The sequence below is a fragment of the Electrona antarctica genome, assembly GCF_951216825.1.
Source record: "Electrona antarctica genome assembly, chromosome: 12".
Classification (NCBI taxonomy): domain Eukaryota; kingdom Metazoa; phylum Chordata; class Actinopteri; order Myctophiformes; family Myctophidae; genus Electrona; species Electrona antarctica.
The window spans coordinates 14,118,363-14,146,181 of record NC_136793.1 but is presented as its reverse complement, the minus strand read 5'-3'; the positions used below and the strand labels follow the sequence as shown (position 1 = coordinate 14,146,181).

Genomic DNA, 27,819 nt, shown 5'->3' with positions numbered 1-27,819 from the left:
TGAGGAGATCCTGTAAAGGAATCTTGTTCTTTGGTTGACTTTTTTGATTACGTTGGTGGCCATTTTATCACCGGAAAGATTAGCCTCGATGGAACCTAGGTAGGTAATTTCATCTTTACGTGTGATAACATTGTCACCCACTCTAACCAAGAAGCCATTTGCCTTGCTGAGATTACTATTAGATCCAAAGAGAATGGATTCAGTTTTTCCCAGGTGTAAAGATAGTTTGTTATCAGCGAGCCAGGTGCAGATTCTACCGAGTTCAGAGCTGAGGGCCTTTTCAACCTGCAGTTTGTTCCTGTCCGAGACTAGCAGTGCCGAGTCATCTACGAACAGGAACAAGTTGCAGTCACAAGCTGATGTCATGTTGTTTATGTCATGTCGTTTCAAGCACAACTCAATACTATGGGCCCTATTTTGCGTGTCTTAAGTACCAGGTCTTATGACTTAACTTAAGACCTGGAGGCGTGGTCAATGCTGTTTGGCCACTCAGAATAGCCAAATGGCATTGATCACGCCTCCAGGTCTTAAGTTAAGTAATAAGACCTGGTACTTAAGACACGCATAATAGGGCCCTTGACTGTTAACTGTGAGTGGACGACCCAATAAAGCATTACACTTGTTTACAGAGGGTCCACCTTGTTCAATTCATCAAAACATTTAGAGACGTACAAATAGACACTTCTATATAGCCAAAGAACAGAACAGGAATTCATCATAAAGGAGGTAAAAGGGAAAAGAAACATATACAGTGAGGGGAAAAAGGGGTGGTGGGGGGGATTCCGATTTTACGGGGGCCAGTTCTAGGATAAATCTAGGAGAAAAGACAATGCAGGGGTACTGCAGGAGTCAGGAGACTCAGATGGGGTCCGCTGAAATGCCATGATGCCATATTACACCAAACCAGTTGTTCCTTATTTTTATATCTTCAACCAAACTGGCCAATCACAGCGCGTCGTTCCTTCGGGCGATGGGATCAAAAGACACCCATAAGAACTAGTAACTACAGTGAACAGTGAAAGCTGCTGTTGATCTGTTGCGTGTGTCGGGATCATTTTTCTGCAAAAAAAGAAGAGAGAAAAGCTTTGTTTTTTAATGGTAAAAAATGAGCACAGTGAACAGCTTCAGCGTGAGCCACAATCCCATCAATGACAAGGACACTTGGACTAATGGAGACTTTGTAACGGGGCAGATCAAAGTGGATCTGGCCAAAGAGTGCCACATCCAGAGTCTGTTCGTAAAGTTTAAAGGCAAAGCGAAGGTATTTTGGTCTGAGAGGCACGGCCAAGTCACCGTGTGCTATTCTTCTAAAGAGAAATACTTTAGCCTCAAACAGTTCTTTATTCGAGAGCAAAAAGAACAAGGTAAGTGCATACCGGTAGCTATTGTTTTGTTTTCCCAATATCTCAAAATGTAAAAAAAGGAATTTATTGTAAAATAGGCATGATTTGATTGAACGTACGTAAATGTATACAGCATTGGTGGGAAGTGGGTAGGGCATTCACTTCTAGTCATTTTTACTAGTTGACTAGTTGCCTAGTTTACTAGTCGTTTAACTACCTATTGTGTAAAAAAAGAAGGGGAAAAAAAGAACATTCTTTTCTTTTTCTTTTTCTTGGAAATAAATATTTGTACATTTAAAAACTGTGTACATTGGTGACTTTAACTATAATCTACCTGATCTTGAGGCCTACAAAATCAGGAAAATAATAATAATAATAATAATAATAATAATAATAATAATAATACAAAAAAAAACAATACCAAAACCAGGGACAGGTATTTTAATGAGTCTAAAATTATACAATTGGATTTTGGGTTTATATAGGAAGTGATCTAATTCTAGTCTGGTTAAATGTAATTTATTTTTACAATGGCCATTCAAAACAACTACCTAACATTTACCAACACAAATACTATGCCTAATGAGACAAAAAAGGGACTCCTGCACATGTATCCAAAAATACCCGTGGGAGGTGCAAGTCTAGTTAGCAGGCATAGACTTCAAAAAGGGGAAAAAAAACCTTCCATGGAAGGGACTGCACACTCCAGGGAACAGAGACAGACAACTTACTGCATCAACTTATTTATTAGCACGACACGTTTCGCCGTGAGCGATACACACAGGTGCTATACACACAGGTATAGCACCTGTATGTATGTATATATATATATATCCACACACAGGTATAGGACCTGTGTGTGTGTATATATATATACATACATATATGTGTGTATATATATACAATGAATAATACAAGTATTATTCATTGTATTGTTTTGTTTTTCAGAAGAGGATTCAGAAGAGGATTGTCATCCACTATTGACCGATGAGTGTGGGGAACCATGTAAGTGAAGTGCCAACATCAAGATATTGTAGCTTGTTTTCATGTTTTGTCTGGGACCTATTGTACACTTTCTAGTAGACTGGATTACTGTAGGCCTAATGGTTTGCCTACAGGACTCTCAAGAAAACCTCTTCGACAATTACTGATCTGATAATATTACACCAGTACTAAAACTCTTGGCTACCAGTCTCCCAGAGAATTGATTTTTAAATTGTGTTACTTGTCTATAAAATGTCTCGGTGGCTCTGGGCCCAGCTACATCTCAGACGTGCTGGAGCCATATGAACTCTTTCTCTTCGCAGATGAGTAAGGCTGGGGCCGAGGCTATATGAACCCCCTAGAACACGTAGGTCAGTTGGGGTTGGCCTATTAATTGTTCCCATACAGTAGTTGGAACAAAACATGGTGAAGCAGCATTTCACTACTATGCGCTCCAGGTTACATTAGACAATCAAACCATATCATTTTTTAAGTCCAATTTAAAAACATATTTATTTAACATTGCTTACTCCCAATGATGCTGTCACTTTTTTTTAATTATTTCTTTCATTCATCAATGGTGGGAGTATTTGTTCTAATTTATATGCTCTGTTATTGTAATTGTATCTATTGCATTCTGTGCATTGTTGCACTCTATTTGTTTTATTCAAGCACTTTGAATTGCCTTTGTATATGAAAGGTATGAAAGGTTTTTTTGATAATGAGTTTGATTATTCTTTTCAGATAGCAATGTTGTTGCCCCAGGCATCCACGTCTATCCATTCACCTTTCAGTTTCCTGTTGACCAGTAAGTCGCATCCAATGGACCTGTGAAGTATACATACTCTTTTATATTTATATTTTCTCCAAAGTGCTTTACAATGTACTTCACATTCACCCATTCACACACCGATGGCGGAGGAAACCATGATGCAAGGCATCAACCTGCTCATCAGGAACACTTAGGGGTTCAGTGGCTCAAGGACACTTCGACACCAACTCTGGGATAACCAGGGTTTGAACTGGGAACCTTCCGTTTCCCAAGCTGTTACTTTTCAGCAGTTGCCCGTACACCCTCGGTAGCGCAGCCTCTCGCCTCTCGTCTCTAGTAAAGATAAATAAATAAAATATTCCACCGAATGGAAAATTATTTTAGTCAATGGAATTTTTCTATTGACAAGATACCCGGCAGTGGCTCAGGAGTTCGATCCCAGAGTTAGTGTCGAAGTGTGTGCAGGTTGGTACCTTGCATGGTTTCCTCCGCCATCAGTGTATGAATGTGTGTGTGAATGGGTGAATGTTATACATATTGTAAAGCGCCTTGGATAAAGGCACTATATAAATGCACCATTTACCATTTATATGGGGAGAATAATCTCACAAACAGCTGGATCCCTCAGCGCCTTGAAGATGTGGCAAGCAACACTGCATGCAGGGTGTCATGTGTGGTCTCAGGAGATGGCAATAACAAATTATGTTCTATTATGCATATTTTACCTAACTCAGAGTGCATAATAATTCTTCTACACAATCCACCACTGGCCATCTACATGTGACACATGTTAGATGGGTGTAAAATAACTAAGTACATTTACTCAAGTACTGTACTTAAGTACAATTTAGAGTTTTACTTTACTGGAGTACTTCCAATACTTAAAATGGTAAATGGTGCATTTATATAGTGCCTTTATCCAAGGCGCTTTACATAGATTGTGCATTACATTCACCCATTCACACACACATTTATACACCGATGGCAACGGAAACCATGCAGGGCACCAACCAGCACATCAGGAGCAATTAGGGGTTCAGTGTCTTGCTCAAGGACACTTCGACACTAACTCTGGGGGAGCCCGGGTTCGAACTGGCAACCTTGCGGTTACCATCCAGCCACTCACACAATTTGACAGCCCTAGTGGAGATTAAGGCTGATTGGTACCTCTCGTCCTTTCCACTAGGGACTTGCCTCCCACCTTCAAAGGAAGAGAAGGAGTGGGTAAAATCCAGTACTTCCTGGAGGCCCACCTGAGCCGGTCCATGAGAATGGACAGCACAGACATCGTCAAACTCACCTTCATCCCCACAGTTGTCCCCACCAAAAACCCTGAACTGATGGTATGAGCTGACTTAACAAGGCTTTTATGATTTAGAATTAGTTTGTATTATTATTATTATTATTATTATTATTATTATTATTAGTAGTAGTAGTAGTAGTAGTAGTAGTATGACTTTATTTGTATTATTATTATTACAATTATTATTATTCTAGTATTATTTGTTCATTTTTACTTCATAGTTTTCAGTTGAGTTTTGATTGTTAAAGCAGGCTTTTGCTAGTTTGCCATTAGTGGGTCAGGAATGGAATGGTGTATTCATGTGTCCTTTGTGTTTCCTCTCCCAGAACCCACAACATGACACCAAGGAGAAGAAGATGAAGCTGTTTACATCCGGAATGGTGGCCATGGACGTCGACCTGGACAAGATGGGATACTGCCAAGGTGAGAGAACTTAAAAGAACATTTTATGTTCGGTTGGCGCTCGGGTGTTGTGCTCTGGAAATAGCAGATCTACAAGCTCTCAACGCGTCGTGCTGTTTGTAGATCGGCTACATACGTTCAGCATGCAACCAAGTGTAAAATGAGCCATCACGACTCCATCAGGGCCCGCTAAAATACATTTTAGCCGACAAAATGAACTGTGATCGACAAAAGACTTACTAAAACTAAAACTTTTCCGATTTACTAAAATTACATTTCATTCAAAAGACTATGACTAAAACTGAATCAAGATTTGCCATACAAAAATAAAACTTAACACTCCCCTGGTGTGTGTTGTCCAGGAGAGGGGATCAATGTGGTGGCCTCCATCCAGAACGACTCGTCCCGGGACATCAAGCCCAAGTACTGTCTCTACACCAAGCACAGCTACTTTGCGCAGGGCAGAAGGAGGCTGGCTACCGGAGACCTCCTCAAAGAGGTGGGGGACGTCATCCCACCTTCAGGTCACCAGACGGTCTCCAGGACCATCACCATTCCCCCTGACACAGAGCCGTCCATCCACAACTGTGGCATCCTCAAATCCGAACACAGGCTTAGGGTAAGTTCTCTCTATATGACTTCAAATCCCAGGGGGCGACTGTGGCTCAGGAGGTAGAGCAGGTCGTCCAATGATCCATGGGTCGGCGGTTCGAATCCCGGCTCCTCCTGTCTACATGTCGAAGTGTCCTTGGGCAAGACACTGAACCCCAAATTGCTCCCGATGTGCTGGTTGGTACCTTGCATGGCTTCCGCCACAATCGGTGTATGAATGTGTGTGTGTGTGAATGGGTGAATGTAATGCACAATCTATGTAAAGCGCCTTGGATAAAGGCGCTATATAAATGCACCATTTACCATTTACCAAATCAAAGTCTGTGTGCTTAATAATGAACGATTATTGAAGAAAGAAGAAAAAAGCATCTTTGCTGTTTTTGTATGCCACCGTTGCACGGTGAAGTATAATTCAGCGTTCAGAATAGGCATATAACGGTATGGGATTTTACAATACGGTATCAAACAGTTTTGTAGATTAATTTATTTTTAATAAGTGGCCCCCAGAACCCACACAATAACCAGAACTCCCGGTACTTAATATTCACCAAAACTCCCACCACGGGACTCAGGCAATCAATGAATACCTTTGCAACCACTATATTAATGGCAAGTATTTCCTACAGCATTAAGTACAAAAATCTGAACTAACCATTTAAGACAATATACTTAGTTTATGTTTTGTTGAAGTCAAACATCACTGTGTGTTTCCTGCAGGTCTATCTAGATGTGAAGTACGCGTCCGACCCGCACATCAAGTTCCCCATCGTCATCATGCGGACCCCTGGGCCCCTCGTCGGGGCCCCTGAGTTGGAACAGCCTCCAGCTTACTCCGCTTTTGGTGGTCAACCATACAGGAGCCCACCGGCATACAGAGCCCAACCTGCATTCGGGGTACCCGGTGTCCAACCTGCATTAGGGGTACCGGGGGGCCAACCAGCATTCGGGGTCCCTGTGGGTCAACCTGCATTTGGGGCCCCTGGAGCCCAACCTGCATTCGGGGTCCCCGGTACTCAACCAGCATTCGGGGTCCCTGTGGGCCAACCTGCATTCGGGGTACCCGGTGTCCAACCTGCATTTGGGGTACCGGGGGGCCAACCAGGATTTGGGGCCCCTGTGGGTCAACCAGCATTCGGAGTCCCCGGGGCTCAACCTGCATTTGGGGCCCCCAGAGCCCAACCTGCATTCGGGGTCCCCGGTACTCAACCAGCATTCGGGGTCCCTGTGGGCCACCCTGCATCCGGGTTCCCCGGTGCCCAACCTGCATCCGGGGCACCTGGGGCCCCACCAGCATGTGGGGCCCCAAGCGGCCAGCCGCCAGCATTGAGCAACCCCACACAAAGTGGGGATGCCCCTCCGCCCCCTTATGGCTCGTATGGGATGTATCCGGCGCTGTCTGAAGATTTCCTTAAGTGATTTTCTTTTGTAAAATAACTGTTAAATAACTATATTATTCTATATATTCTATATATATATTCTATATATATTAATCGTTGCTATATAGAGTGTTTGTTCATTAACAGGGGTCTCTCCAGCTCTTCAGTAACGAGAAAGTACATTTTTCATGTCGGGATTCCAATTTCATCCAATCGGGAGAGATTGGATGATCTCCTGATTGGCTGAAAATGGCAACCTGCCTGAAAATGTATTTATTTTCCTACGTCGTCCTTAGGAAATGGAGAGACGGGGAGACCCCTGTTACTGTAAGAACTCTGTACAGTATATATTTTATTGATATTATATCAACATCTACAAGACTGGATATTGTCAGGGACTTTGGATAATGCAACGTTGTGATTATGGCGTAAGTGTGTCTTTTCACTTAAGCCTTATTTTAAACTTTGTTCAAACCAAGTTCAACTTGGTTGTGCTGGCTTATTCAGGTAATTAAATTAGTTCTATGTTTACATTCTCATTTGTAATCTGTGATGCAACATTTCATATTTTTTTATTACATTGATAATTTTGTTGTGGATGTGTGAAACAAATGTTGTTTTCATTCCAACCTTAAAAATGACAAATGAACCATATTCTAAAACCAAATGTTCCTTGTGTTAGTAGTATGAGAAATATACATACTTACAAACAGAAGATACTTAAATGGATAATAGTTAAATACAGTAAATAAGGGAAAGAAATAAATTTAACTACAACATACAGTCTAACAAAGCCAAATAAATATACAATACCAAATATGAAATGCCAAATATACAGTGTGAATATACAATGCTGAATATACAACGGCAAATATATAATGACGCATATATAATGACGCATATATAATGACGCATATATAATGACGCATATACAATGGCGAATAATATACAATGAAACATATCATACATTTTCAAATATACATGGTCAACACAGGAATGAATTGAGTGGAGAGACATTTGCAGCACGTAGAATTTCTTGTTCAGGTGAGAGACACCACTTAGCAGTGCCTTCATTAAGCAATTTAAAGTATTATGACTTTTCTATCTACATTTCAAGACAAACATTTTACTTTTGACTGCACTACATTTCCAGGAAATGACCACGGGGACCCAAACTTACAAAAATATACAGTATCACTTTATCCTTATTTCATGGTGGAAATAGCAAGCTACCAAACTTGTAGATCTGCTATTTCCACTGTTGTTGAGGGGGGGGGGGGGGGGGGGGTCTAAATCTCAATGAATACAGCAATGTATTGATATTAAAAAATACATTGTACTTTGTAAATTGTACTTTTGAATACATCTGAGTTTTTGTAAGCGAGCACTCCGAGTACTTTAACTCACGTACAATTTTGACAGAGCAACTTTCACTCTGTAGTTGAGTGCATAGAGCCTATTGTGTAGTAGACGCTCAACAAAGCCGGATGCACTTCGGTGGATTTTAAGTAACCCCCAGCTACTTTACCACTGTGCCTACCTGAGCATTGTTGCTCAGCAGCACGATTGGAGGTTCAGATTCATGGCATGAAAATGTCTGAGAACCAGTGACACTGTTGACAAACCATATCGACTGTCATTATACTGTACATTACTTTCAATAAACACTTCTTGCTTTTGGAGTGCTGGGTTGTGTTTGACGCTTCATTCTCTTCATGTTTATACAGCTTATTGTACATGTAAGCCTACACTTCATTTGGGTGCATCCGTTGGTTAGACATACTAACAGTCCGACAGGCATTAGTCCGACAACATCGTTGCGCCTCCTGTGGCTCCCGACATGCGTGGCAGGTTAAAACTAACCTGTGGCTCCCGACATGCGTGGCGGATTCAAACTAACCTGTGGCTCCCGACATGCGTGGCAGGTTCAAACTAACCTGTGGCTCCCGACATGCGTGGCGGATTCAAACTAACCTGTGGCTCCCGACATGCGTGGCAGGTTCAAACTAACCTGTGGCTCCCGACATGCGTGGCTGGTTCAAACTAACCTGTGACTCCCGACATGCGTGGCTGGTTAAAACTAACGTGTGACTCCCGACATGCGTGGCAGGTTCAAACTAACCTGTGACTCCCGACATGCGTGGCTGGTTCAAACTAACCTGTGACTCCCGACATGCGTGGCAGGTTAAAACTAACGTGTGGCTCCCGACATGCGTGGCAGGTTAAAACTAACGTGTGGCTCCCGACATGCGTGGCAGGTTACCAAAATCTACCTTCAGGAAAGGCTTCATTTTCAAGATGACGTCCAACATGGCAGCCGTGGCAGCCAGCCAAGCTTAAATTGGCTATACTGTATATCTCAATAGAATATATTTATATTAATGATTTGTCACTTGATTCTGGTACAAAAATCTAGGAAAATATACCTTTGGGAAAGGCTTCATTTTCAAGATGGTGTCCAAAACGGCGTCCGGGAGCTTAAAATTGCTATATCTCAATCCATCTTGAAAATGAAGCCTTTCCTGAAGGTAGATTTTGGTAGACTTTTAGTATGTTATTTAGCATGGCCAATACTACCAGAATCAAGTGAAAAATCTTTTGTATCAATTTTTTCTATTGAGATATACAGTATAGCGGTGCCAGCTTCCATTTTGAACGGCATCTTGAAAATGAAGCCTTTCTGGAAGGTGTATTTTCCTAAATCTTTTGTATGTTCATAAGCATGTCTACAGGTACAAGAATCAAGTGAAAAACCTTTTGTATAATTTCTTTTCAATTGAGATATACAGTATAGCTGTTTATAAGCTTTATAAATCTGCCATTTTTAACGTCATCTTGGAAATGACGCCTTTCCCAAAGGTATATTTTCCTAAATTTGTAGTATGTTCTTAAGCATGTCCAGAGGTACTAGAATACGTTGAAAAATACTTTGAAAATGCTTTCCCATTTGATATATGGCCATTTTAAACTCTGTCTGGGACGCAATCTTGAAAATGACGGCTTTCTGGAGAGTAGATTTTGGTAGACTTTTAGTATGTTATTTAGCATGCCCAATACTACCAGAATCCATTGAAAAACTTTGTGTATAATTTTTTTGGGGGTTAAACCTTATATTGATTCACCTAGCCAAAGAACAGAACAGGAATTCATCATAAAGGAGGTAAAAGGGAAAAGGGGTGGTGGGGGGGATTCCGATTTTACGGGGGCCAGTTCTAGGATAAATCTAGGAGAAAAGACAATGCAGGGGTACTGCAGGAGTCAGGAGACTCAGATGGGGTCCGCTGAATTGCCATGATGCCATATTACACCAAACCAGTTGTTCCTTATTGTTATATCTTCACAAACAACCAAACTGGCCAATCACAGCGCGTCGTTCCTTCGGGCGATGGGATCAAAAGACACCCATAATAACTCGTAACAACCAACAGTGAACAGTGAAAAGCTGCGCTAAAAAAACAGTGCCTGAAAAGCTTTGTTTTTTAATGGTAAAAAATGAGCACAGTGAACAGCTTCAGCGTGAGCCACAATCCCATCAATGACAAGGACACTTGGACTAATGGAGACTTTGTAACGGGGCAGATCAAAGTGGATCTGGCCAAAGAGTGCCACATCCAGAGTCTGTTCGTCAAATTTAAAGGCAAAGCGAAGGTATTTTGGTCTGAGAGGCACGGCCAAGTCACCGTGTGCTATCATTCTAAAGAGAAATACTTTAGCCTCAAACAGTTCTTTATTCGAGAGCAAAAAGAACAAGGTAGGCTAAGTGCATACCGGTAGCTATTTTGTTTTGTTTTCCCAATTCTCAAAATGTTTATTGTAAAATATGCATGATTTGATTGAACGTACGTAAATTTATACAGCATTGGTGGGAAGTGGGTAGGGCATTCACTTCTAGTCATTTTTACTAGTTGACTAGTTGCCTAGTTTACTATTAACTACCTATTATGTACATTTTTTTTCTTTCTTTTTTTTTTGAAATAAATATTTGTACATTTAAAAACTGTGTACATTGGTGACTTTAACTATAATCTACCTGATCTTGAGGCCTAAGAAATCAGGAAAATAATAATAATAATAATAATAATAATAATAATAATACAAAAAAAACAATACCAAAACCAGGGACAGGTATTTTAATGAGTCTAAAATGATACAATTGGAGTTTGGGTTTATATAGGAACTGATCTAATTCTAGTCTGGTTAAATGTAATTTATTTTTACAATGGCCATTCAACACAACTACCTAACATTTACCAACACAAATACTATGCCTAATGAGACAAAAAAGGGACTCCTGCACATGTATCCAAAAAGACCCGTGGGAGGTGCAAGTCTAGTTAGCAGGCATAGACTTCAAAAAGGGAAAAAAAACCTTCCAAGGAAGGGACTGCACACTCCAGGGAACAGAGACAGACAACTTACTGCATCAACTTATTTATTAGCATGACACGTTTCACCATGAGCGATACACACAGGTGCTATACCTGTGTGTATAGCACCTGTATGTGTGTATATATATATATATATATATATATATATATATATATATATATATATATACACATATATACAAGTATTATTCATTGTATTGTTTTGTTTTTCAGAAGAGGATTCCGAAGAGGATTGTCATCCACTATTGACCGATGAGTGTGGGGAACCATGTAAGTGAAGTGCCAACATCAAGATATTGTAGCTTGTTTTCATGTTTTGTCTGGGACCTATTGTACACTTTCCAGTAGACAAGAAAACCTCTTCGACAATTACTGATCTGATAATATTACACCAGTACTAAAACTCTTGGCTACCAGTCTCCCAGAGAATTGATTTTTAAATTGTGTTACTTGTCTATAAAATGTCTCGGTGGCTCTGGGCCCAGCTACATCTCAGACGTGCTGGAGCCATATGAACTCTTTCTCTTCGCAGATGAGTAAGGCTGGGACCGAGGCTATATGAACCCCCTAGAACACGTAGGTCAGTTGGGGCTGGCCTATTAATTGTTCCCATACAGTAGTTGGAACAAAACATGGTGAAGCAGCATTTCACTACTATGCGCTCCAGCTTACATTAGACAATCAAACCATATCATTTTTTAAGTCCAATTTAAAAACATATTTATTTAACATTGCTTACTCCCAATGATGTGTGCTGTCACTTTTTTTGTATTATTTCTTTCATTCATCAATGGTGGGAGTATTTGTTCTAATTTATATGCTCTGTTATTGTAATTGTATCTATTGCATTCTGTGCATTGTTGCACTCTATTTGTTTTATTCAAGCACTTTGAATTGCCTTTGTATATGAAAGGTATGAAAGGTTTTTTTGATAATGAGTTTGATTATTCTTTTCAGATAGCAATGTTGTTGCCCCAGGCATCCACGTCTATCCATTCACCTTTCAGTTTCCTGTTGACCAGTAAGTCGCATCCAATGGACCTGTGAAGTATACATACTCTTTTATATTTATATTTTCTCCAAAGTGCTTTACAATGTACTTCACATTCACCCATTCACACACCGATGGCGGAGGAAACCATGATGCAAGGCATCAACCTGCTCATCAGGAACACTTAGGGGTTCAGTGGCTCAAGGACACTTCGACACCAACTCTGGGGGAGCCGGGTTTGAACCCGGGTTTGAACCCGGGTTTGAACCGGGTTTGAACCCTTCCGTTTCCCAAGCTGTTACTTTTCCCATACACCCTCGGTAGCGCAGCCTCTCGTCTCTAGTAAAGATAAATAAATAAAATATTCCACCGAATGGAAAAATATTTTAGTCAATGGAATTTTTCTATTGACAAGATGCCCGGCAGTGGCTCAGGAGTTTGATCCCAGAGTTAGTGTCGAAGTGTGTACAGGTTGGTACCTTGCATGGTTTCCTCCGCCATCAGTGTATGAATGTGTGTGTGAATGGGTGAATGTTATACATATTGTAAAGCGCCTTGGATAAAGGCACTATATAAATGCACCATTTACCATTTATATGGGGAGAATAATCTCACGAACAGCTGTATCCCTCAGCGCCTTGAAGATGTGGCAAGCAACACTGCATGCAGGGTGTCATGTGTGGTCTCAGGAGATGGCAATAACAAATTATTTTCTATTATGCATATTTTACCTAACTCAGAGTGCATAATAATTCTTCTACACAATCCACCACTGGCCATCTACATGTGACACATGTTAGATGGGTGTAAAATAACTAAGTACATTTACTCAAGTACTGTACTTAAGTACAATTTAGAGTTTTACTTTACTGGAGTACTTCCAATACTTAAAATGGTAAATGGTGCATTTATATAGTGCCTTTATCCAAGGCGCTTTACATAGATTGTGCATTACATTCACCCATTCACACACACATTTATACACCGATGGCAACGGAAACCATGCAGGGCACCAACCAGCACATCAGGAGCAATTAGGGGTTCAGTGTCTTGCTCAAGGACACTTCGACACTAACTCTGGGGGAGCCCGGGTTCGAACTGGCAACCTTGCGGTTACCATCCAGCCACTCACACAATTTGACAGCCCTAGTGGAGATTAAGGCTGATTGGTACCTCTCGTCCTTTCCACTAGGGACATGCCTCCCACCTTCAAAGGAAGAGAAGGAGTGGGTAAAATCCAGTACTTCCTGGAGGCCCACCTGAGCCGGTCCATGAGAATGGACAGCACAGACATCGTCAAACTCACCTTCATCCCCACAGTTGTCCCCACCAAAAACCCTGAACTGATGGTATGAGCTGACTTAACAAGGCTTTTATGATTTAGAATTAGTTTGTAGTATTATTATTATTATTATTATTATTAGTAGTAGTAGTAGTAGTAGTAGTAGTAGTAGTAGTATGACTTTATTTGTATTATTATTATTACAATTATTATTCTAGTATTATTTGTTCATTTTTACTTCATAGTTTTCAGTTGAGTTTTGATTGTTAAAGCAGGCTTTTGCTAGTTTGCCATTAGTGGGTCAGGAATGGAATGGTGTATTCATGTGTCCTTTGTGTTTCCTCTCCCAGAACCCACAACATGACACCAAGGAGAAGAAGATGAAGCTGTTTACATCCGGAATGGTGGCCATGGACGTCGACCTGGACAAGATGGGATACTGCCAAGGTGAGAGAACTTAAAAGAACATTTTATGTTCGGTTGGCGCTCGGGTGTTGTGCTCTGGAAATAGCAGATCTACAAGCTCTCAACGCGTCGTGCTGTTTGTAGATCGGCTACATACGTTCAGCATGCAACCAAGTGTAAAATGAGCCATCACGACTCCATCAGGGCCCGCTAAAATACATTTTAGCCGACAAAATGAACTGTGATCGACAAAAGACTTACTAAAACTAAAACTTTTCCGATTTACTAAAATTACATTTCATTCAAAAGACTATGACTAAAACTGAATCAAGATTTGCCATACAAAAATAAAACTTAACACTCCCCTGGTGTGTGTTGTCCAGGAGAGGGGATCAATGTGGTAGCCTCCATCCAGAACGACTCGTCCCGGGACATCAAGCCCAAGTACTGTCTCTACACCAAGCACAGCTACTTTGCGCAGGGCAGAAGGAGGCTGGCTACCGGAGACCTCCTCAAAGAGGTAGGGGACGTCATCCCACCTTCAGGTCACCAGACGGTCTCCAGGACCATCACCATTCCCCCTGACACGGAGCCGTCCATCCACAACTGTGGCATCCTCAAAGCCGAACACAGGCTTAGGGTAAGTTCTCTCTATATGACTTCAAATCAAAGTCTGTGTGTGCTTAATAATGAACGATTATTGAAGAAAGAAGAAAAAAGCATCTTTGCTGTTTTTGTATGCCACCGTTGCACGGTGAAGTATAATACAGCGTTCAGAATAGGCATATAACGGTATGGGATTTTACAATACGGTATCAAACAGTTTTGTAGATTAATTTATTTTTAATGAGTGGCCCCCAGAACCCACAAAATGACCAGAACTACCGGTACTTAATATTCACCAAAACTCCCACCACGGTACTCAGGCAATCAATGAATACCTTTGCAACCACTATATTAATGGCAACCACTATATTAATGGCAAGTATTTCCTACAGCATTAAGTACAAAAATCGGAACTAACTGTGAGAGGGAGGATGACTGAGTTAAGCAGTCACACCTGGCCTGAGTCAAACTAGAACTGGACTCAGAGCTGGGTGTGGCTGCGCACCTGTTGTGCATGGACTTGATCAAGGCACAACAGGATAAATCAGTCATCTCCACAAACACTCAAGAGAGAGCGTCTGTCTGGACAGTGGAGAACCATCTGCTCTCCTGTCCTCCTCCTCCTGGCTGCTGCTCAGAGGCTCCTTGTGGCTCCTCTCAGTCTGCAGGCACTCTGGGTTATGCCTCGGACTAGAACTCAACTTCTGCAGCTCACAGAAGAAATCCTCAGTGCGGTCGAGCTCCTTGCTGTCATTGTGTGCATCTTGGGTGGCGTTCCGGTTATCGCCAACTTCGTTCTCAGCCTCAGACAATCCTGGAGGCGGGACCTCTTCATCAGCCTCTATGATCATCTGCTCAGCTGAAGGGCCAGGCAGAGGTTCTTCTACTCTGTCCATTTCATCTTTACCTGGTATGCCAATATTAGTTTACACAGGAGAGCAGATGGTTCTCCACTGTCCGGACAGACGCTCTCTCTTGAGTGTTTGTGGAGATGACTGATTTATCCTGTTGTGCCTTGATCAAGTCCATGCACAACAGGTGCGCAGCCACACCCAGCTCTGAGTCCAGTTCTAGTTTGACTCAGGCCAGGTGTGACTGCTTAACTCAGTCATCCTCCCTCTCACACTAACCATTTAAGACAATATACTTAGTTTATGTTTTGTTGAAGTCAAACATCACTGTGTGTTTCCTGCAGGTCTATCTAGATGTGAAGTACGCGTCCGACCCGCACATCAAGTTCCCCATCGTCATCATGCGGACCCCTGGGCCCCTCGTCGGGGCCCCTGCGTTGGAACAGCCTCCAGCTTACTCCGCTTTTGGTGGTCAACCATACAGGAGCCCACCGGCATACAGAGCCCAACCTGCATTCGGGGTACCCGGTGTCCAACCTGCATTTGGGGTACCGGGGGGCCAACCAGCATTCGGGGTCCCTGTGGGTCAACCTGCATTTGGGGCCCCTGGAGCCCAACCTGCATTCGGGGTCCCCGGTACTCAACCAGCATTCGGGGTCCCTGTGGGCCAACCTGCATTCGGGGTACCCGGTGTCCAACCTGCATTTGGGGTACCGGGGGGCCAACCAGGATTTGGGGCCCCTGTGGGTCAACCTGCATTCGGAGTCCCCGGGGCTCAACCTGCATTTGGGGCCCCCAGAGCCCAACCTGCATTCGGGGTCCCCGGTACTCAACCAGCATTCGGGGTCCCTGTGGGCCACCCTGCATCCGGGTTCCCCGGTGCCCAACCTGCATCCGGGGCACCCGGGGCCCCACCAGCATGTGGGGCCCCAAGCGGCCAGCCGCCAGCATTGAGCAACCCCACACAAAGTGGGGATGCCCCTCCGCCCCCTTATGGCTCGTATGGGATGTATCCGGCGCTGTCTGAAGATTTCCTTAAGTGATTTTCTTTTGTAAAATAACTGTTAAATAACTATATTATTCTATATATTCTATATATATATTCTATATATATTAATCGTTGCTATATAGAGTGTTTGTTCATTAACAGGGGTCTCTCCAGCTCTTCAGTAACGAGAAAGTACATTTTTCATGTCGGGATTCCAATTTCATCCAATCGGGAGAGATTGGATGATCTCCTGATTGGCTGAAAATGGCAACCTGCCTGAAAATGTATTTATTTTCCTACGTCGTCCTTAGGAGATGGAGAGACGGGAGAACCCTGTTACTGTAAGAACTCTGTACAGTATATATTGTATTGATATTATATCAATATCTACAAGACTAGATATTGTCAGGGACTTTGGATAATGCAACGTCGTGATTATGGCGTAAGTGTTGTCAAGTGCTCTTGAACAAGGCATTGAACCACTACGATGAAATGTTCTATGAGCAGGGCCTGGCTGGAAACAAGTTCTTGAGCTTAGCCCAGATACCCTGGGTAAATATAGTAATCATTTCATTTCATTTTCACTTAAGCCTTATTTTAAACTTTGTTCAAACCAAGTTCAACTTGGTTGTGCTGGCTTATTCAGGTAATTCAATTAGTTCTATGTTTACATTCTCATTTGTAATCTGTGATGCAACATTTCATATTTTTTTATTACATTGATAATTTTGTTGTGGATGTGTGAAACAAATGTTGTTTTCATTCCAACCTTAAAAATGACAAATGAACCATATTCTAAAACCAAATGTTCCTTGTGTTAGTAGTATGAGAAATATACATACTTACAAACAGAAGATACTTAAATGGATAATAGTTAAATACAGTAAATAAGGGAAAGAAAGAAATTTAACTACAACATACAGTCAAACAAAGCCAAATAAATAAGGCCAAATATACAATACCAAATATGAAATGCCAAATATACAGTGTGAATATACAATGCTGAATATACAACGGCAAATATATAATGACGCATATATAATGGCGCATATATAATGGCGCATATATAATGACGCATATATAATGACGCATATACAATGGAGAGTAATATACAATGACAAATATCATACATTTTCAAATATACATGATCAACACAGGAATTAATTGAGTGGAGAGACATTTGCAGCACGTAGAATATCTTGTTCAGGTGAGAGACACCACTTAGCAGTGCCTTAATTAAGCAATTTAAAGTATTATGACTTTTCTATCTACATTTCAAAGACAAACATTTTACTTTTGACTGCACTACATTTCCAGGAAATTACCACGGGGACCCAAACTTACAAAAATATATCACTTAAGCCTTATTTCATGGTGGAAATAGCAAGCTACCAAACTTGTAGATCTGCTATTTCCACTGTTGTTGAAACTTTTTTTAGGGGGGGGGGGGGGTCTAAATCTCAATGAATACAGCAATGTATTGATATTAAAAAAAATACATTGTACTTTGTAAATTGTACTTTTGAATACATCTGAGTTTTTGTAAGCGAGCACTCCGAGTACTTTAACTCACGTACAATTTTGACAGAGCAACTTTCACTCTGTAGTTGAGTAAATATTTGACCAGGAGTATCTACAGTATACTTTGACTCAAGTACTGAAGAGGCCTGGAAGTAAGAAGAGTTATTTCCAAAATTGCATATGTGCATAGAGCCTATTGTGTAGTAGACGCTCGACAAAGCCGGATGCACTTCGGTGGATTTTAAGTAACCCCCAGCTACTTTACCACTGTGCCTGAGCATTGTTGCTCAGCAGCACGATTGGAGATTCAGATTCATGGCATGAAAATGTCTGAGAACCAGTGACACTGTTGACAAACCATATCGGCTGTCATTATACTGTACATTACTTTCAATAAACACTTCTTGCTTTTGGAGTGCTGGGTTGTGTTTGACGCTTCATTCTCTTCATGTTTATACAGCTTATTGTACTTGTAAGCCTACACTTCATTTGGGTGCATTCCGTTGGTTAGACATACCAACAGTCCGACAACATCGTTGGTTCAAACTAACCTGTGGCTCCCGACATGCGTGGCGGGTTCAAACTAACCTGTGGCTCCCGACATGCGTGGCAGGTTCAAACTAACGTGTGGCTCCCGACATGCGTGGCAGGTTAAAACTAACCTGTGGCTCCCGACATGCGTGGCAGGTTCAAACTAACCTGTGACTCCCGACATGCGTGACAGGTTCAAACTAACCTGTGGCTCCCGACATGCGTGGCAGGTTCAAACTAACCTGTGACTCCCGACATGCGTGGCAGGTTCAAACTAACCTGTGGCTCCCGACATGCGTGGCAGGTTCAAACTAACCTGTGGCTCCCGACATGCGTGGCTGGTTCAAACTAACCTGTGGCTCCCGACATGCGTGGCAGGTTAAAACTAACCTGTGGCTCCCGACATGCGTGGCAGGTTAACAACTAACCTGTGGCTCCCGACATGCGTGGCTGGTTAAAACTAACCTGTGGCTCCCGACATGCGTGGCAGGTTTGATTGATTGATTGATTGAAAAATGTATTAACAGTTTGCAGAATTACAGTACATTTCAAGCACAAACTCAATACAAAGGCTGTTAACTGTGAGTGGACGACCCAATTAAGCATTACACTTGTTTCCAATAGGGTCCACAATGTTCAATTCATCAAAAACATTTAGAGACGTACAAATAGACACTTCTATATAGACAAAGGACAGAACAGGAATTCATCATAAAGGAGGGAAAAAGGGAAAAGAAACATATACAGTGAGGGAAAAAAGGGGTGGGCGGTGGGGGGGGATTCACGTTCAAACTCAATTCACGTTAAAACTAACGTGTGGCTCCCGACATGCGTGGCAGGTTAAAACTAACATGTGGCAGGTTAAAACAAACCTGTGGCTTCCTGTGAGGTTAGGGTTTGGGTTTTGGGTAGGTAGGGTGTCGGACTAATGCCTGTCTGACTGTTAGTATGTCAGACCAAACACATGCACCCCACTTCGTTGCTGTCAGGCAGAAACCTCATATCTACATACAGTATTTATGCCCTACTTTGTGACATAGAATTACCAAGTAGGGCATTCATTTAAAAAAAAAGTTGAAATATGTCGATAAGAGGCTTCTGCCCGACATTATGCAATGTGACCCTCTGGACTCAGTGAGTGTAGAAATATAGTGACCCTCTCCATCAATCATCCCCCGGCCTACATACTGAACATCACCCGAACTGGTGTGGTTAGTTTACGGTGCATGCTGGTAAAACCAGTTATTTTCTAATTTTTGTGTTGTTCCAGTCTTTGCTCATTCCTTCACACTCACAGCTGTAGTTCAACTGAAAGCAGTCTGTTTCTTCCCACCCACAGCTGATCTAAGTTTAGTTTGAAGCAGACAAACATGACCATCGGTAAATTCACCATCGAATACGACACTCTCAACGATCGAAACATCTTCACCAACGGGGATTCAATAACAGGCAAGATTATTGTAGTATTTAAGTTCTCTTTCAGTATCGGTTTTAGTTATGCTTTTGAAGTAGGTTGACAGGTAGGGTAGTCTTTGTGGTGTAATGGTATCTTGTAAAGCCCATTGGAAGTTTCTATACTCTGTCCTCTACCCTGAGCCATCCTACGGTCCTACCTAGAAAAATGAGCAGGGGTTAAATGAGTTGTGGGCCAGACCAGTTTGTTTTGGGATGTCTGTAGCCTTGTTTTTAATGCCTTTGTGGTGTTATAGTATGAGGTGCATGTTCATAGTGACATAACTGACATTGGATGAGTGCTAGATTCCTCAATGTTTTCCGACTGACCAGTGAGGAAATCCTGTACAAAAATCTAGTTCTTTGGTTTTTTTATTAATTTAGTTGCCATTTTTTCACTGGAAAGATTTGCAAGTACAACCCAGGTAGGTAATTTCCTATTTTCTTGTGATAACATTGACATCCACTTTTACTGTCGGCCATGTAGAGATTTATTTTGAACCCAAAGAGAATGGATTCCATATTTACCCAATAGTTGGTTATCAGCGAGTCAGGTGCAGATTTGAACGAGTTCAGAGCTACTGTATGGGCAAGGCATCACATTGATTGTGATGTACATGTTGTGAGCTTGTATATCGACTATTTCCGTTATTGTTTAAAGGTATATTCAGTGATTTCACTTAATTCAAATATCACTTATTTCTTCTTATTTTTTGGATAATCCTCCCTACTATAAAGTGTGCTGACCATATAAGGAGTTCCTCCCTGTCCCCAGTGAGCCCCTGGGGTAAAAAAACCCTAGTTTCGGTTTGGGCTTTGGGTGGCAAAGCCTTCATCCAATCAGGATGAGAGGGGCCTTCCTCCAATCATGATCGAGTGGGGCGGGCCTTGGTGCATGTGCTGTTGGTCTGTTGTACTTCCCCCACTGTAGAGCGTGTGCATGTGCACATCTTGTTACCGGGGCGGACCGGGTTATTTTCCAAATCACCCAAATCCAAGCTCCTTTAAGATCTGCAAGATAAGATTTCATATCCAACCTAAAATATTAGGCTCATGTATGAAATATATAGAAAAACTAAAGGACAGTTTGAAAACGCATACATACAACAACATTTATATATTTAGATAATAATAATAATAATAATGGATTTTATTTATAACGCACTTTACATTCGTTAGAATCTCAAAGTGCTACAGTGAGAAAATGCAAAAGAATAAAAATAAAATCATAAGCATTACACCAATAAAACCATCTAAGAAAAGTCTTAAGTCCTCTCTTAAACGAGTCAACCGACTGTGGTGCTCTCAGGTGGGCGGGAAGGGCGTTCCACAGTTCGGGGGGCGGCCGAGCAGAAGGCCCGGTCGCCCATGGTGCGCAGGTAGATATACTATATAGCTATAGTATGGTAAAGGTAAAATAGGGGGACACACAACACAATTTCATTTTTTTGTAAAGCTGTTGTTTTCAGTTAAGAAATGTTTTTTTCCGCAAATCTAGGTCCAGTATTTCATACGTTTTCTAACTCTAATAACATTGGTGATGACACAGGCAGAATCATCATGGTGACGTTGGGTCAAACCAAGGTCAAGTCGCTGACCTTCACCGCCAAGGGCAAAGCATCAGTCTGTTTTGCTGAGTATTATGGAAAGCGCAAGCCCGTGCTTTACCGCGACAAGGAGACATACTACACCGTGGTACACTCCATGATGGCAGGTAAAGAAAAACCTGAAGCCAATTCTACAAATGCCTTCTAAATCAGTACTTCTCAAATGTTATGGAACCAATAAGGAACCAAAATTATACGTATTTGGCCGTGGATCCTCCATCTGAAAATGTTTTGTTCCAGGGACCCCCGAAGAGATGATTTGTGTTTAAAAAAAAAAATCTAAATTATTATTACATTAGTATGTATGACTGGTATGTTCTATGTTCTTTACCAAGCCTAAAACATCAACGGAAATGACGTTTGATACGTCGGTTCCAGTGGTCAGTGCCAAAAAAACGAGATTTTGTTTGTTTAGGCCTCATTCACACCTAGAGTTAGTGATCGGGCCATAACCATGTGAATTTGTTTACAGGTCACCAGGATTTTGGACCAGGCCGCCATGTGTTTCCTTTCACCTTCGAAATACCTGATAGGTAGCTACAGTCCTATAGAGCATGTTCATGTCAAAGACTTATAATAAATACCTGATAGGTAGCTACAGTCCTATAGAGCATGTTCATGTCAAAGACTTCCAGAAATATATTGGTCCCCTCACCTGAAAACATCTTGTGCCAGGGACTCCCACAAAATTTGTTTTGTTAAAAACAAGGATTCCAGCTCACAACATGAATAGCCAAAGTATAGACCTCTAAAACAGTGTTAAAGTTGTTAAACTGATCTGTTTGTTTTTCCTAGGGACCCCCTCAATGACCCATGGGGTCATGGTGCATTGTGCTTGACCTACCGGTATTTATATGGCTGTCTTGCTATGTGACATTGTGTGCAGGAGTTTGCCATCCACCTTCAAGAGCCTCACAGGCGAGGTGGTTCATTCCCTGCAGGCCAAGCTGAGCAGATCCATGAAGATACCACGCAAAGCCAAGACCCAGTTCACCTTTGTGTCCAAAGCAGACATGACCCTGCCTGGACTCATGGTCAGTGTTGGGGAAGTTGACTTCCTATTCCTAATACATACATAATCGTTGCTGTCGCAAGGAAACCACCTAACTCCATTTTTTAGGTTTTTGTTTTGTTTTTTCTTCATAAATCAATGCTATTGAACACCCTTTACGTCTGTGTGTTGGTTAAAAAAGCGCTTCGGACAAACCTCTTAAAGGGGAAAACCACCCATTTCAACATTTTACTATGTCATTAATATACCTTAGAGCTGTTGTGTGGAAATAATAAAAAAAAGTCCCCCCATTTTGTATTTCCTAGAACTGTAATTATGAAAAAAATCATTAACATGGTGAAACACATCTTGATGACATCATCAAGATGTGTTTCACCATGTTAACACTTTGATTGCTACAGGATCTCGGCAGGCCTATTTTGATGTTGCTACCGTTTAACATTGCACAAAGGCCTTGTTCGGGGGCCCACAGCAAAATGTTCTCTTATAGCGAGAATCACACGCATACATCAAAAGAAAGCTGAACTTGTCCACTTCAATTTAAAAAATACATTTTGATTTGACCATGTTCCATTCTGGAGATATTGACCTTTTTGCAACACCTGCATTTGCCTGGAAGTGGTTATCTTGAACAGCGAGCAGAGTTATGGATGGTTTAAAGTCAGAGACATTGACAGGCAGATATGAAATTGAACCCAATAAATATCCTATACATCCTATACACCGAATGAAAGCCCTGAATGTGTACTTTTACGAGGAAAAGTAAACATTGATCCCATGTACAGTTAGACAGTAATTGGTTATTGAATGCAGCTTGTGCCCACCAGATAACTTCAGAGAAGACATGGACGTGAACTCCTCAATATTCACAAAATAAGGCCTATAGCGACATATAAATACTATATACCGTATGAAACAGAAGACTCTCTGCTTTCATAAGAAAAAAATCACACCCGTGTGAACTGAGTGGTGTAAGGTTTTATATAGCATGATCAGCTGTGGTCTGACGTAATGTCTGACGTTAAAGATCTTTGGCTAGGTAGACTCGTCTTCTGATGTGATGATTTGTGACCATGAAGTTGATTCAGCTGGAGTTTTTGTCCGATGTGAGGTATTATATAAGGTAAGGTATTATATAGCCTGATCAGCTCTGATCTGACGTAATGAAATCACACCTGGATGTGATTTCACAACTGGCATTTTTTGTGCAGAGAAAATGAGCATGGTTGCTACGGTCATCCAGTTCACCCGGGTGTGATTTAATTACGTCAGAAATTATTTTGAACATAGCAACCATGCTCATTTTTTTCTGCACACAAAAGCCAGTTGTAGGAGTGGTTTACACCACTCAAAAACTTCTACTGTAGTAATAATAAAAATCACACCCATGTGAAGTGAGTGGTGCAACTCTGTCCCATATTCTGTTCTCTGCTTATTCAATACAGCTCGCTATATACGGACTGAGGCAGAAAGTCATGTAAACCTTTTATTTACAGTTTGGTCTGTAAACTTCTACTGTAATAATAAAAATCACACCCCTGTGAAGTGAGCGGTGCAACTGTTCTCTACAGTTGCGCGGTGCAACTGTAGAGACCCTACTATAGTATAACGGTGAGACGCGTTGTCATCATCAGCTGATTTTGTTTTTCAAGCTAGTATAGGGGAACATGCCTGGGCATGCACGGTTTAGGACGCGGAAAAGTTCGTTATACATTACACCCGGGTCGATTACGTCCCCGACGCGTTCATTGCGGTCTTATCACTACAATTATAATGAATAAAAAAGCGTTACAATCACACGTCCGAGCGATCTCCGATTATGACGGCTCTGCATGGCGATACGTGATCCCCCAACGGTAGACTGTCTGTTGTCATGGCGGCCCCTCTCGATACTGTAGTTCGTTTGTTAGTTCGTAGTATTGTAGGCTCGGGGATCGTTTGGTCGCTACAGTATGAAGAAGGAAACATGCATCTGTCCATGTGTGTTGCAGACGTTATGCATTGCAATGCCGATCCTGTGCATGTGTTTAGGCAGCGTTCCGTTCATCATGTTTTTTTCCGAGAGACAGAGAGAGCCCCCATCTCACAAGATCCTCCTCCTGGAGAAACAGGAGGGGAGGGGGGAATCGAGTATTATAGTGTTGGGTGAAAGGCAAGCCAATAGGTGGAGGAAAGCCTGGTGAGGCGAGGTTAGGTGAAATTTGATTCTTTTCACACACCGACTAGATCATTGCATGGGCGCGTCCATTTTACACTGGCTTCTACACGTAAAGCGGCCCGCCCTCCTGTTTTCAGGAGGGGAGGGTTTTTTTTTTTTTTTGGTTCTTCATTGTCCGGGTGGGTAAAAAGATGAATGAAAGTATGCTATAAAAAAGTGATTAGAACGTATGGATACGTGGTTCGCACCGGACGTTTGATTAATTGATAACGTATTGATACGCGATTAGCGTTCGCTGTGTTAATGATTTATTTCAGACCTCTAGTTCTAGGAAACACAGAATGGGGGAACTTTTTTATTATTTCCACACAACAGCTCTAAGGTATGTTAATGACATAGTAAAATGTTGAAAATGAGTGGAATGCCCCTTTAACTCCATTGGACCCTCAAACTGTGGGTTTCAATGATGCTGTATGATCAAGTAGGGTGTTAATTTACAAAAGAAACACTATAGTAACCTACCTTAATGTCTAATATCATGTACATATGCAGTATGCACCTTATGTCTGAACCTCGTGTACATTCTGTATCTGCTGGATTAAATTAAGCTATGTGTATATATGTAGATATCTTAGATTTTAGATACTTTTTGGGCCGTTTGATTTAGCTTTGGAGGTGATTCTGAGAAGGTGACAATCATACTGAGTGTGTCATGTCATTTCAGGAGCTGCAGTACGGCAGTAAGGACAAAGACGTCGTTTTCTTTGCGTCTGGAAATGTGTCTATGAACGTGTTCACGGAGAAAATAGGGTACTTGCAAGGTAATGTTACAAAATGTGAGCAGACAGACAGACAGACAGACAGACAGACACTGTCAGACATTTTTTTTGAGGGAAGGGGTCAGGGCATTCCACACTTGGGTCACAGTGCTGTAGAAGGAGAATTTACCCATTTGTTTTAAATGTGGTATTTTGAACCTAGTTTGAACCCACAACCTCCGTGTTGGTGCATGGGCATGCAGGGACTTTACCACTGCTCCACCCGCGCTCTCTTTTGAGATTTTCAATCCAGAATTTGATCCAGAAAAAGGTTGAGAAACACTGACACGTTGTCGTTGTCATTCTCTCTCTCTCTCTCTCTCTCTCTCTCTCTCCCCGACAGGAGAGGCCGTGAGCGTGACAGCGGAGGTGGTGAACAACTCCACCCGCAGTGTCAAGCCCAGGTTCGAGGTGTACGTGAAGAAGAGCTACTTCGGCAAATGTGGAAGGAAGTGCAAGAGGATGTGCCGAACCAGGACCCTCCTGAAGGACAAGGACGAGCCCGTGGAGAAGTCGAGCAGGAGGACCGTGTGCAAGACCTTTTGTCTCCCAACAGAGCTGCCTCCCTCCATCTTGAACTGCAAGATTATCAAGCTGGAGTACAGACTGAAGGTACATATGTCTGTCTGTCTGTCTGTCTGTCTGTCTGTCTGTCTGTCTGTCTGTCTGTCTGTCTGTCTGTCTGTCTGAGCTTGTAGATCAGCTATTTTCACAATGTTTGCCTTTCTTATATTATTTGACAATTTTCATGGGTTGTCAATTGATTCTTTGCATTGCAAAAACAATTCCACTTTTACATCGATACAAGTCACCACTAGAAGAAGTAGTTGCCGTTTGAATATTGATTTGTCAGATGTATCGTCGCATGCAACTAATTAATGATAATTAATGATTGTAATTATATTTCCCTTTAGGTTATCCTTGATGTGACGCTCATCAAGGACCCAGAAATTAAACTACCCATCATTGTCCTCCCAAACCCGGACGAATGGTCTTCTTTAGAAGGCCCTGGAAGCATACAAGCACTGAGGGAAAGTAACTAAGTACATGTACTCAAGTACTGCCCTTAACCCATTAAAACCGGGAAAGCATCTGTGTCAGCGAGCCAACTATAGATATCTTAAACGTTTCGTCTCTTCAAAACGTTGGCACCTGACCTAACTACTCCTACACACTTTCACTTAGAAACTCCATTCAAACTTTGACATTACTTACTGTGGAATTGTGCAGCTGTACAAGAAAATTTGAAATGTTTTGTAGTTTGGGAAATATTTTACTTTAAAATTGCCGCATAATGGGGGTCAATGGAAGAGATTTTGGTACATCACAACTTCTTCACTTGGAGTAGAGTCGCTGCTTCTTCGCCTGGAAAGGAGGAAGTCACTAATGTTGCTCTGGAGAGGGAAGTCTGGAGCACTCTGGTGGAGCTGTTGCCCCATCGACCCGACTACGGATAAGCGGTTGAAGATGGATGGACAACTTCTTCATACTTTCACCTGGAAACTCCATTCACAATTTAAACACATCAGCTTACTGTGGACACACAGGCCAGAAGTTTTTACTTAAATGTTTTTTTTTAAAATATATTTAACTTCCCTCGACCATTCCTTCATACTTTCACCAAGAAACTCAATTCACAATTTAAATGATCCACCTTACTGTCAACATGCACGCTTGAGAATCTCAAGCCGTGCACAGCCTGTGCGTTCTTTCTTTGTCCTGCACTGTGCAAACACTGAGGGTGTATCGTGAAATATTGGACATATTGGACATTTTGATGGTGTTTCTTTGAGTTTGTTGCTTTTTACCCCCCTTTTCTCCCCAGCGATGACACTATCCCAACTGATTCCTCCCCACACACATTTCTGCCTTGTCACTGCTGTTGTATGCTACCGACTCACCTGCCAGTGAGGAGCCCCCACCGGGAAGACGCAGAGCGCCATTTGTCCTACTCTCGCCCGACATTCTCTGCTGGCTGCTAGGTGCAGCCCATATAAGTACACGTGCAGTGACAATTATCACGCTCCATCCCCACCCGGCTTCCCTCCCCAAACAATTAAGGGCCTATTGTGTTTGTGTAGGTGCTCCACAAATCCAGATGCACCGAAGTGGATGTGGATCCTGTAACTTGTATCTGCTGTGCTGTGTTTGGTGACTGACCTTCCCACACGCTGGCTTTTACTGGGATTCATCATGGATACCAGAATTTAAACAAGGAAATGTTGTCTGCAGTGTGGGGTGGTATCCACTAGATGGAGGATGTGAGCTATGAAATGCTGTGCTGCTGAACGACTGAATTACTTCTCCTATTTGGATCTGTGGGACTGAACCAGTGTTTATCTCAAACAATGTCATCGTCATGGACCCCGAGAGATTGATATGTATACTATATAGTATGTATTTGGCCCACAGACCAC

At 42.0% G+C, this 27,819-nt stretch overlaps 3 protein-coding genes across 5 annotated transcripts; all 3 read left to right on the top strand.

The window, feature by feature from the left end:
* Positions 1-1,023: 1,023 nt before the first annotated feature.
* Positions 1,024-8,474, top strand: LOC306933916 (arrestin domain-containing protein 3-like). 3 transcript variants are annotated; one of them, XM_079516286.1, is made up of 7 exons: positions 1,024-1,364; positions 2,304-2,348; positions 3,072-3,135; positions 4,286-4,442; positions 4,729-4,825; positions 5,167-5,423; positions 6,134-8,474. In XM_079516286.1, the coding sequence occupies exons 1-7, from the start codon at positions 1,106-1,108 to the stop codon at positions 6,830-6,832; spliced, it is 1,578 nt and encodes a 525-aa protein (XP_079372412.1). In that variant the 5' UTR covers positions 1,024-1,105; the 3' UTR covers positions 6,833-8,474. The 3 variants fall into 3 exon arrangements, with proteins under 3 accessions (XP_079372412.1, XP_079372410.1, XP_079372411.1); XM_079516284.1 differs by having other exon boundaries at positions 2,292-2,348; XM_079516285.1 differs by having other exon boundaries at positions 2,292-2,352; positions 3,076-3,135.
* Positions 8,475-10,284: 1,810 nt separating this feature from the next.
* On the top strand, positions 10,285-17,388 carry LOC306934269 (arrestin domain-containing protein 3-like; the record flags this gene model as incomplete). The annotated part of the gene is made up of 7 exons (XM_079516840.1): positions 10,285-10,543; positions 11,394-11,450; positions 12,138-12,201; positions 13,364-13,520; positions 13,804-13,900; positions 14,242-14,498; positions 15,660-17,388. 7 exons carry the CDS (start codon positions 10,285-10,287, stop codon positions 16,356-16,358), a joined length of 1,590 nt encoding a protein of 529 aa, XP_079372966.1. The 3' UTR covers positions 16,359-17,388.
* A 2,337-nt stretch (positions 17,389-19,725) lies between these two features.
* Positions 19,726-26,445, top strand: LOC306934268 (arrestin domain-containing protein 3-like; the record flags this gene model as incomplete). Its single annotated transcript, XM_079516839.1, has 7 exons — positions 19,726-19,804; positions 21,357-21,521; positions 21,887-21,947; positions 22,301-22,448; positions 25,309-25,405; positions 25,746-26,014; positions 26,317-26,445. 7 exons carry the CDS (start codon positions 19,726-19,728, stop codon positions 26,443-26,445), a joined length of 948 nt encoding a protein of 315 aa, XP_079372965.1.
* Positions 26,446-27,819: the final 1,374 nt, after the last annotated feature.

Bases quoted from the DNA above. Each gene is read 5' to 3' on its own strand.
- LOC306933916 (XM_079516284.1), top strand. From the start codon at position 1,106: ATGAGCACAGTGAACAGCTTCAGCGTGAGCCACAATCCCATCAATGAC. The intron at 2,349-3,071 runs GTAAGTGAAGTG...TATTCTTTTCAG, and splicing joins CGATGAGTGTGGGGAACCAT to ATAGCAATGTTGTTGCCCCA. The intron at 4,443-4,728 runs GTATGAGCTGAC...TTCCTCTCCCAG, and splicing joins CCAAAAACCCTGAACTGATG to AACCCACAACATGACACCAA.